Source organism: Balaenoptera acutorostrata, chromosome 9 (genome assembly GCF_949987535.1).
Source record: "Balaenoptera acutorostrata chromosome 9, mBalAcu1.1, whole genome shotgun sequence".
In the NCBI taxonomy this organism is placed as follows: Eukaryota; Metazoa; Chordata; class Mammalia; order Artiodactyla; family Balaenopteridae; genus Balaenoptera; species Balaenoptera acutorostrata.
Genome location: NC_080072.1, coordinates 7,448,680 through 7,460,812, shown reverse-complemented (window position 1 = coordinate 7,460,812; position 12,133 = coordinate 7,448,680). Strand labels below are relative to the sequence as shown.

General features: G+C 49.8%; 1 protein-coding gene across 1 annotated transcript; it reads left to right on the top strand.

Moving 5' to 3' along the window:
- The first annotated feature begins 2,168 nt into the window (after window positions 1-2,168).
- On the top strand, window positions 2,169-9,276 carry SPDYC (speedy/RINGO cell cycle regulator family member C). The gene is made up of 6 exons (XM_057552101.1): window positions 2,169-2,310; window positions 2,578-2,636; window positions 2,899-2,984; window positions 3,089-3,260; window positions 3,344-3,686; window positions 3,870-9,276. Exons 1-6 carry the CDS (start codon window positions 2,169-2,171, stop codon window positions 3,902-3,904), a joined length of 837 nt encoding a protein of 278 aa, XP_057408084.1. The 3' UTR covers window positions 3,905-9,276.
- Window positions 9,277-12,133: the final 2,857 nt, after the last annotated feature.

The following is a 12,133-nucleotide window of genomic DNA, read 5'->3' as shown; positions in this document are numbered from 1 at the left end:
ACTAAGCCCGAGCTCCACGAGCACTGAGCCCGTGCGCCTGGAGCCCGTGCTCTGCAACAAGAGAAGCCACCTTAATGAGAAGGCCCCCGCCACAAGGAAGGGTAGTCCCCGCTCTCGGCAACTAGAGAAAGCCCGTGCACAGCAACAAAGACTCAACGCAGCCAAAAATAAATAAATAAATAAATTTATTTTTAAAAAGTTAAGGCAGGGGCTTCCCTGGTGGCGCAGTGGTTGAGAGTCTGCCTGCCAATGCGGGGGACACGGGTTCGAGCCCTGGTCTGGGAAGATCCCACATGCTGCCGGGCAACTAGGCCCGTGAGCCACAATTACTGAGCCTGCGTGTCTGGAGCCTGTGCTCCGCAACAAGAGAGGCCGCGATAATGAGAGGCCCGCGCACCGCGATGAAGAGTGGTCCCCACTTGCCGCAATTAGAGAAAGCCCTCGCACAGAAACAAAGACCCAACACAGCCATAAATAAATAAATAAATGAATGAATGAATGAATGAATGAATAAATAAATGAATGAATGAATAACCCAAAAAGTTAAAAAAAAAAAGTTAAGGCAGTAAATATTGTTAAATTTATGTTATGTGTATTTTATCACAGTAAAAAAAAAATAGGGAAAAAATGTCACCTGTCACATGTGGAAAGTAATGCAGTTGCTGACTGTCCAATACAACTAACTGTAAAGCGTAACTGAGCCAGTGAAGATGAAAAGGCTTAAGGTCTGCTGTGTGTGGCGGGGGGGGGGGGGGGGGCGGTGTGGAAAGGATGAGCTAGGTGGTCCTGGGCAAAGCCTTCCTCCCCCACCTTGGAGCCGCTGGCCGGGCTCCCCATACCCCTAAAGGACCTTGGGAGGGGGATGTGGCCCCTGGGAATTCTCACGCCAAGACAATCTCCTCTCTGGCTCCCAGGTTTTGGGATTCCTGGATCTGAAACAAACACAGACACATCCAGCGACCCTTCCCCAGCAAGGCCCAATCCCTGAATCACATCTTACTCATCAGCCGCTCGCTGCAGCCCAGGTCGGTCGCATTCCCGCCCCGCGCCTTGGCTCTGCATTTGTAAAGAGCCGAGAGGGGCTCCTGCTGCCTTTCAGGCTGTGGGGTCCAGCTAGCCTTCCTTCACCCCTCTTGTAGGTGATGAAACTTTGGAGGAGCTTTTACCTTGGGGGGCCGCAGCTGGGAGGCGAGTGGTGGAAACTGACTCGATTTCCTCCAAGTAGAGGTGGGTGGTGATGGCGAGAAGCCCCACCCTTTCCCAGGAAGGGGCCTGATTGGTGGAGGGCTGCGGGGGCGGGGCAGCCCCCAGGGCTCTATAAATGCGCTCGCTGGGCTTGGAGTTACGCTGTAGGTTAACTCCTGAGCTCAGGTAATGCTTCTGGAGGGAGGAGGCTGGGCTGCTTGTGGGAACCAAGATGGAGGCCCCTAGGTTGACCGAGGGGTCGTGGAGGGGTCCCGACCCCAAGCCTCATAGTTGGAGTCTCTCTCTTCGTAGCTAAAAATGTTTGAGGTCGACCCACTTCAACTTGCCCTAAACCCCAGTATTTGTCCAATAACCTTCCTCTCTCTGGGCCTCAGTTTTCCCTCTGGGCGGTGAAGGGTTGGTGGTTCTTTCAGGGCTGCCGCTTTGGTGAAGGGTGAGGGGTTGTGAGGTGGGAGACAAGAGGAGCCATTAAACTCCGGCTTTGGGGTCAGACAGGCTCCACGTTGAAGTGGCCGTGAGACCTCCATGCTTCAGTTTCCGTGTTTGCAAAATGGGTCTACTTACCAGGATGAAATAAGATAATGTCCTTAAAGCATTTAACACAGCTCCAGGCACTTAGGAAGCCCTCGGAGGTGCTTGTTGCTGCTGTTCTTACTCTCTGGCCTGGTCTGGGGTGCCAGGAGGAGGGGGGAGGGTGCTGTAGCCTCCAGGAATTCTGCTGCTTTTCTGGCCCCATCCCCGCCCCCTCCCCCTGCCTGCCGTGCCACATCTCAGTTTCCTCCTGTTCTGAGCCTCCATTTCTCCATTTCCCATGCCTCCACTTTCTGGAGGTCATCTGTCAGGCCAGCACACTGATCCCCTTGACTTCTGGGGGGCAATGGGGTAGGTGCTAAGTCCTGGGGCTGCTTCCTTTACAGGTCACCCCGTCCCACCCCACCTCACCCACCCCCACCCCCCAAGAGATGAGTGATGCCCAAGATCCTGCCACAATCCCTGCGGTTGGCACCCAGGTGAATCTGAGGGGCTGGAGCCGTCGAGGGGAGGGCGGTGAGTCTTTCCATTTCCGCCGGCACCAGGAGCTCCAGGCCTTCCTCAACCTTCTGGGTGAGTCCACGTGGGGGCTGGCACGGCAGGGGCCGTGGGGACCAAGCGTGAACAGGTATGGGAGGCGGGATCTCAGCTTGCCCGTGCAATCACCTGCAGCCTCTGTCCCTTCTCTTCTCAGGTGACCCCAGTTTGGCAGGTGGGGGGGGCGTCGTGTCAGAAAGTGGGTTCAGGGGAGGCTTGGGCTTTGGAATGGCTGCCGCCCCTCTTATCTTGTGGGGGTGGGGGTGGTAACCCCAGTCCACCGTTTCTCCTCTCTACCCCCAGAGCACAGTTTCCTCCAGGATTTCCTCTCCAAAGATCCCTGTTTCCAGATTTCAGATAAGGTGAGAGGGCACAGTGGGGGCAGAGGCCAGCCTCACTTGGGGAAGATTGAATTAGTGGGGCTCCGATGCTGCTAATTCGTTGGGTCCTCTGGTCTGGTGGAGGGAGCGCCTCCCTTCTAACCCTTGTCTTCGCAGGCCCCTCCCCACCATTTTACCCCAGATTTTTTAGCCCCACCAGAACTTCCTTGGGTGCCGATGGGGCTGGCGCAGCCCCTCCCCACCCAGTGCCTCACTCTAACTCTCCCCATTTCTGTGTCTGCAGTATCTCCTGGCCATGGTGCTGGTCTACTTCCAGCGCGCCAACCTGCAGCTCAGCGAGTACACCCACAGCAATCTGTTCCTGGCACTGTGAGTGGCCCGGGTGCGTGACGGGGACCCTGACTCGGAGTGGCAGGGTGGGGCAGGGCAGATGCTTACAGCCTCTGTTCCCTGCCCCCTGCCTCTGTGGCCAGGTACCTTGCAAATGACATGGAGGAAGACCTGGAGGACCCCAAAAGCGTGATTTTTCTGTGGGCCTTGGGCCAAGATTGGCATCATAGAGTGTCAGACTTCCTGCGTCAGAGGGACAAGCTGTGGGCACGGATGGGCTTCAGGGCCGTTGTGAGACGCCAGAGCTGCGAGGAGGTGAGGTCCCGCCAGCATCCTGGGGTGGGGGAAAGAGGCTGGACCTCCCACCTCCCATTTACCATCCACTCTTCTCATGCCAGGTCATGGCCAAGGAGCCGACCCACTGGGCCTGGACCCGGGAGAGGCATCCCCACCACGGCAGGGCTCAGAGGAGCTACCCAAAGGCCCAGATCCCCCTCCCCCGGGGCCCCGGCCTCTCGCCACCCCACTGTCCCCTGTGTGGCTTGCCCCCTTGCCGCAGCCACCGCTGCCGCCACCCCTGCCCCTTGCCTGTCATATCCAAGTGCCCTTCCCAAAACCCTGAGCGGCACCGCCCTCCCTCGCAAGCTTGCGTCTCGGTGGCTGGAGCCTCCTGGAGTGGGAACTTCCTCATTGTCCTGCCCACCCAGCGGCAGCTGGAGCCAGGCACCTACACCCTCCACAGTGAGTAGGGGACAGTAGGGGGAGCCGGGAGGAGCTGGGGGGCAGGTGTGCGGCCCGGCAGAATGGGAAGGAGGGGCATGGGGCCTGGGGTCCAGCACGCCCGGGCATGTGTCCAGCTCTGCCACCTCCTAGCCGCCTGGGCTTGGCAAGCTTCCTCTGAGCCTCTCTCTGTCCTTCCCCCAGTCTTCTCAAAGCTGCTGCCGTGCCCTCGGCGCTGACACTCGCAGGGTGAAGAACAGCCCGTCTGCTTGCCTGCTGACCCAGTGCTCTACTGGCTGTGGCCCCTCCAGCCTCCTGTCTTCTTGGCCTCAGGCTGGCAGGGCTGCCCATGCCCCCTGCGCCATCCTCCCAACCTGCAACTTGTACCCACTCTGACCTGACTCCTCAAATAAATTCATGTCCACGGGACACCAACTGTGCTTAGGCCCTAGTCTGGGTCCCTGACCCAGGGTGGGGGTAGGGAGGAAGCTACCGGGAGAGGGGCATCTGCCAGGTTTAGGTACCAGTGGTTGGAGACCCATGAGCACAGGTCCTGTAATAGCTCCTCTCCGCCCATTCGTGACCAGTCATCCTGAGCCTGTTTTCCCTTTTTAACATCCTTGTGGATGGTGAGATCGACACAGTGCAGATGGGACTAAATGAGATGAGGTATATGCAGTCCTTAGAAGAGGGTCTGGAACCTACTGGACAAAAAAATGCTCAAAAGGAAAATAGCTCCACTGTCAGTCTAGAAATGCCTGCAGGGTCAGGTCTATTTAGGAATGAGCCTTGGTCCTTGCTCTGGGGGGCAATCGAATATAATGTAATTATTATAATACAAGACCCCCTCTCCCTCCCCCAAAGTAAGTTTGTTAATTGGGGAGCAGGGAAGACTCCCCAGAGGAGCTGGCATTTGAATGGGGCCTTGAACAATGTCAGGTTTGCCCATGCTCGGGTGGTGGTGTTGGGGTGCTGGTGGTGAGGAACAGTATTCTTGGAAAGACAGTCCAGAGTAGTGATTAAGACTTGGTCTCTGGTGCCCGACAGCTTAAGTTCAAAGTCCAGGTTTATGTGTGACTTTAGCCTGTTATTTAATCTCCTCTACTGCCTCATCTGTAAAATGGGTATTACACTAAAAAGGGTGTCGGTTGAGATTTGAATGAGTTAATCCTAGAAGGGTTTAGAACTAGGTTTCAAGAGTAGAGCTCAAATGTGGGTGTTACTAGTAGAGGGAACTGCTGTCCAGAGAAAGGCTAGAGGGGAATGTATGTTTGGGGAGTGGCCGGAACACAAGACAGAGAAGTCTAAAGGGTCAGGTGGCAGAGGAATCTGGTCGTGATTCCCCTGCCTCTCTATGAGTGGCTCCCAAGAAGTAAGGAGGTAAAGCCTGGAGACTGTGAACATTAGAAGCCAAGACAAGGACTGTAAAGTATTTGTAAGAGTTTTTCAAATAGGTAATATATTCACATGTATGTTTTGAATTTTGCACCAAGTGTCACCTTCTACCCCTGACTCCCAGCCATCTGGTTCCCCTTCCTGGAAGCAATGAAAGTAATAATTCATGTCCTTCCAGAGAACGGATCTGAATGTATATAACCAAATGTGGTATAATAAAAATATACATATTTGGTCTTTGTCCTTGGTTCCTGGCACAGAGCTCCTAAAACCCTTGGAATTTCCAGAGTTTCAGGAGTGTCTTTTGTTATTCATAATGAGCTCCTTTGGATCCCACCTGAGTTTATGCTAATGAGGTTACTCAGGATGGGGGGGAAAACTGATCACTAGAAAAACTGATCTAGAGGGTGGGAACTTTCAGCTTCCCTACTTCCTCCAGGAGGGGCAGGGCACTGGAGATTTGGAGTTTGGGGGGAGGGTGGCTCCGCCTCCCCCCCCCCCTCATCTTGCCCTATGAATCTCTTCTATTTGGCTGCTCCTGGGTATCCTTTATAATACACTGGTAACAGTAGGTAAAGCACCTTCCTGAGTTCTGAGAGTGTTCCACTGAATTATCAGGCCTGAGGACGGGTGTTGTGGGCATCCCCAAATTTGTAGTCGGCCAGACAGGAGTATGGGTCACCTGGGCATTCCATTTGTGGCTGGCATCTTGTGGAACTGAGCCCTTAACCCACGGGGTCTGCGCTAACTCTGGCAATTAGTGTCTGAATTGAATTGTAGGCACCTAGATGGTGTTGGAGAGTTGGTGTGGACCCATCACATGTATTTGGTATCTGGGAAAAAACATATTTGGTGTGAGACGTGGTGTCAGAAAAAAGATACACCAAATATGCATATATGTCCCACCCCCATTTTTAAAACACTCCAGTGGGAGAATTCCATACATCCTACTGTGTACTTATCAACGTATTTTAAAGATGGTTCCTCGTCTGCACATTCCTTTTGACAGCTGTGTAGTATTCCTGTGTGGATGTACTATAATGTGTCTTTTTTCCTATTGATTGACATTTGTTTCCACACTTCTGCTATTCCAAACAGTGCTATAGAGAGTCACTAAGACTTTGTAAGAACAGCATTATTCAAATGTGAAAAGGTATCTGTAGAGTGAATTCCTAGAAGAATTGTTCAGCCAAAGGTCAAGTCAAAATTGAAGGACTTTGCCAAATGTCCTTCTGTTGGGGCTATGCCTGTACCGCCCTTCCCCCCCAACCTCTAGCAGAGCATGTGAAGGCTGTTTTCCAGAAGAATCACCAATCAGTGAGGTACCAGATTGTTTTATGTTTGCCAAACTGCCAAGTAGAAAATGGTGTCTTGGTGAAGGTTTAATTTGTATTTTTCTTTTGAGTGAGCTCAAGCATTGTTTCATATGTTTAAGAGCTCTTTGTCTACTTTTTTGTGCACTGTCCTTGTCTTTGCCCATTTTGCCACTGTTTTTGGTACCTGACTCACATATAAGGAAAAATAGCCTTTCAGGATGTAAATTGGAAATATTTTCTTTGGTTTATCATTTTAACTTTGCTATGCAGATTTTTTAGTGCAGTAAAATAAATTTTTGTGGCTGCTGGGTTTTGTGTCATAGTTGAAAAGACCTTTTCCACACTGAGATGATTAAAAGAATGTCTCCCTTAGCTGCTGGCTGTATTTTTGTTTTCATTTTTTACATTTAAATCATGAGTTCATCTGGAATTTATCATATACAAAATTCCTGCCCAGTTTCCTAATGCCTTTTAGTGAAAAACTCATCTTTTCTCAACAGATTTGAATTGCTGCTCTTATACTAAATTTCTATACGCATTTGGATCTATTTCTAGGTTTTTCTATCTTTCAATGATCTTTGTGTATCAGTACCTCTCTTCATTACATTTAATTATTATAGATTGGATTTACTATCTGGTAGGGTTAGTCTCCTGTCTTCAGGAGTCTCTTGGCTATTCTTTTTTTTTTTTTTTTTTTTTTTTTTTATTTTTGGTTGCATTGGGTCTTTGTTTTTTTTTTAAATGAAACTTTGCAATTTTTTTCTTTTTTTTTTCTTTTTTTTAAATTATTTTTATTTATTTATTTTTGCCTGTGTTGGGTCTTCGTTTCTGTGCGAGGGCTTTCTCTAGTTGCGGCAAGCGGGGGCCACTCTTCATCGCGGTGTGCGGGCCTCTCACCATCGCAGCCTCTCTTGTTGCGGAGCACAGGCTCCAGACGCGCAGGCTCAGTAGTTGTGGCTCATGGGCCTAGTTGCTCCACGGCATGTGGGATCTTCCCAGACCAGGGCTCGAACCCGTGTCCCCGGCATTAGCAGGCAGATTCTCAACCACTGCGCCACCAGGGAAGCCCACATTGGGTCTTTGTTGCTGTGCACAGTCTTTCTCTAGTTGCAGTGTGCGGGCTTCTCATTGTGGTGGCTTCTCTTGTTGTGGAGCACGGGCTCTAGGCTCACGGCCTTTCGTAGTTGTGGTTTGCGGGCTCTAGAGCACAGGCTCAGTAGTTGTGGCTCACGGGCCCAGTTGCTCTGCGGCATGTGGAATCTTCCCAGATCAGGGGGGTCGAACCCGTGTCCCCGTATGGGCAGGCGGATTCTTAACCACTGTGCCACCAGGGAAGTCCCTCTTGGCTATTCTTGCTTGTTCAATTTTCCATATGAAGTTTAAATCAGCTTTCCTAGTCCCTCTTCCCCTCAAACAATCTGTTAGAATTTTTAAAAATCTGTTAGAATTTTTTATTTTTTATTTTTTTGGCCATGCCATGCAGCATGCGGGATCTTAGTTCCCCGACCAGGGATGGAACCTGCGCTCCCTGCGCTGGGAGCACAGTCTTAACCACTGGACGGCCAGGGAAGTCCCTAGAATTGTTAATTTCGATAAATCTATAGATTACTTTAAGAACAGACATCTTTATGAAGCATCTTTGTGTCCAGAATGAAGTGTCTGTCCCCTGCCTCTACGTACTTCTTTCAGGTGGCACCGATGGCCAGTGACTCCCAAATCTGTACCTCTATTCTGAGGGCTAGTCCCACCCCCAGGCATCTCCCCTTGGATGGAGGTGGGTCCCAAAGGTACCTCCCAAACCTGATCCTCCAGTGTCCCCTCCAGATTAGTGTCCCCCGCACCATTAATCCACTCAGATTCCTCCCTATCTCCCAAGAGCCATATCCAATCAGTGGCTAAGTTCTATAGGTGTTTTTAACAGCTTTATTGAGGTATAGTTGACATACAATAAACTATGTATACTTAAAAGGTACATTTTTGTTTTGACATGTATACCCCCATGAAACCATTATCACAATCAAGGTAATGAACATATCCATCACCCCAAAAAGTTTCCTTAAGTCCCTTTGTAATCTCTCCCTCCCACCCTTTCCCACCTGCCAGCCCCTCCAGGCAACCACTGATCTGCTTTCTGTCACTAAATTGCCATCCTTTTCCTGGAATTTTCATAGAAATGGAATTATATAGAAGAATGTACTTTTGTCTGGTTTCTTACACTCAATATAATTATTCTGAGATTCATCCATTGTTGTTCCTTTTTATTACTGGGTAGTATTCTATTGTATATATACGCACCACAATTTGCTTATCCATTCACAATTTGTTAATGAACGTTTGGTTGTGTCGAGTTTTGGCTGTTAAAATTAAAACTGCTATGAATATTCACACACAAGTCTTTGTGTGGACACATACTTTTATTTCCCTTGGGTAAATGCCTAGGAGTGGAATGGCTGGGTCATGTCGTAGGTGTGTATTTAACTTTATTTTTCTTTTTTTAAGATAGACTATTTTTTTAGAGCAGTTTTAAGTTTACAGAAAAACTGCTCAGAAAGTGTAGAGAATTCCCATATCCCTTTTCCCACCTGCACACAGTTTCTCCTATTAACATTTTGCATTAGTGTGGTATATTTGTTACAATTGATGAACCAATATTGATACATTGTTATTAAAGTCCATAGTTTACTTTAGGGTTCACTCTTAGTGTTGTACATTCTATGGGTTTTGCATAATGTTATGTATCCACCACTACAGTATCACACAGAAGAGTTTCACTGCCCTAAAAATGCCCTGTGCTCCCTTCCCCCACCTTCCCTGAAACCTTGGCCATCACTGATCTCTTTACTGTCTCTAGTTTTACCTTTTCCAGAATGTCATATAGTTGGAATCATACATTATGTAGTTTTCTTATACTGGCTTCTTTTTTTTTAAAAATAAATTTATTTAATTAATTAATTTTTTTGGCTGCCTTGGGTCTTTGTTGCTGCGTGCTGGCTTTTCTCTGGTTGTGGCGAGCGGGGGCTATTCTTCATTGTGGTGTGCGGGCTTCTCATTGCGGTGGCTTCTCTTGTTGCAGAGCATGGGCTCTAGGCGCACGGGCTTCAGTAGTTGTGGCACGTGGGCTCAGTAGTTGTGGCTCACGGGCTTAATTGCTCCACGGCATGTGGGACCTTCCCGGACCAGAGCTTGAACCCGTGTCCCCTGCATTGGCAGGCAGATTCTTAACCACTGTGTGACCAGGGAAGCCCCTATACTGGCTTCTTTTACTTAGCAATATGCATTTAAGCTTCTGGCATCTTTCTGTAGCTTGATAGGTTATTTCTATTTATTGCTGAATAACTTTTAAACTTTTGCTGTTTAACTTTTAAAGAAACTACCAAACTGTTTAACAAAGTGGTGGTATTCTGAATTCCCACCAGCAGCGTATGAGAGTTCCAACTCCTCCACATCCTTGCCAATACTTGGCATGGTTGGTCTTTTTAATTTTAGCCATTTGTAATGGTGGTCCTTCTAGTTGATTTAATTTGCACTTTCACAGTGAATAAGCATTTTTTCATGTGCTTATTTGCCATCCAATATCTTCTTGGGAAATGTCTATTCATATCTTTCAACCATTTTTATTGGATTATTTTTTTAAGTTGTAAAAGTTCTTTATATATTCTAAATACAAGTCCTTCATCAGATACACATATATATATTTGCAATTATTTCCTAGTCTGTGGCTTGTCTCTTCACTTTCATAATAGTGCCTTTTGAAAACAAAGTGTTTTATTTTGATAAAGTTCCATTTAATGTTTTTCTTCTATTGTTTCAGCTTTTTGTGTCATATTGAAGACATCTTTGCCAAGCCCAAGATTGCTAAGATTTTTCCTATGCTTTCTTCTAGAGGTTTTACAGTCCTAGAGTTTATATTTAGGTGTATAATCCAGTTGGAGTTACATTTTGATATGGTGTATCCTAAATAGTTATCAAATCCATCTATTTCCCACTTGTGTCTACCAGCTCCCTAGTTTGATCCACCCGCTCCCAGGCATCCTTCTCCTTCATTTGTACAAATCTGAGCAGCCTTCTATGGAGAACAAAATCCATCTTCCATGGCCGACCCAGACCTGCCACAACTCTTCTCTCCCTTTCTCTCTCTGTGCTCAAGCAACACTAAGAACGTTTCAGTTCCTCCATATGCCAAGGCAATTAATTCCTCTCACTGGCATCTCGCCCACCCCTGCCATAACTCCCTTTGTCTGATTTATGCCTCTTCTAACACCTAGATTAGCTAAGGCTTCAGTTATGGGCTTCCTTCGCACCATTCTTCTTCCCAATTAATCGTGGGTCTAAAAGCTGAGGCGATGTCTGCTTCCTTCAGAGGGAGCCAAGGCCATAGGTCTTCGCCATCTTGTGCCCAGGTGAGCACAGTGCCTTGCACATACAGGAGGTGGTCAGTGCCCATGAACAGTCAAACGCAGTCAGCAGGAGTGACAGTTTGGTGGAAGTAATTCTGAGGACTGTGGGACACATAGGTTGAGCCAGAGGGCTTTGGGGGGAGGGGTGGCCTCTGCTACCTCTCCAGAGAGCATCTTTCCTCTCCCAGGCCCCTGCTCCCTGTGATCCAGTCACAAGGAACACTTGCAATTCCCCTTATTGGCCTGTGTTCCCCCAGCCTCTGGACCTTTGCACACGCAGTTCTTTCAGCTAAGAACACCCTTTCCAGCACCTCACTGCCTAGTTAATTCCGACTTTTCCAATAGGATTCACCTTCCTTAATCCCCAAAGCTGAACCAGGAGAGCAGCCTCCTCTAGCACAGGCTGGTCTGCCTTAGTCATGGGTCTCTGTTAGGCAAAGACCTGTCGGGGGTTTAGTCAAGATTGGACACATTAATGCCCAGTGGTGAAGAGCAAAGAGCTCAGAAGCTGGTTCTAGCCCTGACTCACCAGTTGAAGGAGCTGAGCAAGCCGCACTCTCTCAGGCCTCAGTTTTCCTCATCTGTAAACTAGGAGTGAGAATGGAGTCAGATTAGATCAGTGGCTCTTAACTTTCTTGGGGTCATGGGCCCCCAAATCCTAGGAAGGCTATGCACTGTCTCCCCAACACAATGCTTGTGCGTACATCATATAAGGGCTGCGACCTGCTGGGTCGGGACCCCCAAGGTCAATCAAAAGCCCTGAGCTGGGGGACCGGACCGCTGCAGTCTCGCTCCCTCCTACTTCTCGGCTCTCCACCTTCTGCATCTCGGGAGGTGGGGTCTCTCCGGGTCCCGGGTGGGCCTACTGTCCTGCTCGCAGTCTCTCCCGCCGCCTCCTGGGTAAAGCGGCACACAGGCGTTCCCAGGTGGATGGGCGAGCGAGGGCTTGGAGGAGAGGGCAGGGATGCCGACCTCGTAATTTCCAGGTTCAAGAAACCTCAGAGAGCAAGAGAAAGATGGGCTTCCGCAGTTCCTCATTTCATCACAGTTGCTGCGCGAATGGGGAAACTAAGGCCGAGAGGGGCAGGGACTCACCCAAGGTCACGCAGCCGGCCCGGGCGTGGGGGACCGGTTCCCCGAGCCCCACCCGGCGCCCGGAGCCGCTAAGGCGGGGTGGCGGCGCCCGGAGCCTGCGCCCCAGGGCACGGGGGGTGGCGTGGGGGTGGGGTCGGGGGAAGCCGGCCCTGCCCAGGAGCCGGGCTGCGGCGAGGACCCAGCAGGGTGGGGCTGCCGTTTGCAGAGCGTCCGGCAGGGGTCGACTCGCCGCCAGCCCGGCCCCTCCTCCGAGCAGCTGCCTCAG

Coding starts and splice junctions, on each gene's coding strand:
- SPDYC (XM_057552101.1), top strand. CDS start 2,169: ATGAGTGATGCCCAAGATCCTGCCACAATCCCTGCGGTTGGCACCCAG. Junction 2,985..3,088: donor AGCAATCTGTTCCTGGCACT/GTGAGTGGCCCG, acceptor CTCTGTGGCCAG/GTACCTTGCAAATGACATGG. Junction 3,687..3,869: donor AGGCACCTACACCCTCCACA/GTGAGTAGGGGA, acceptor TCCTTCCCCCAG/TCTTCTCAAAGCTGCTGCCG.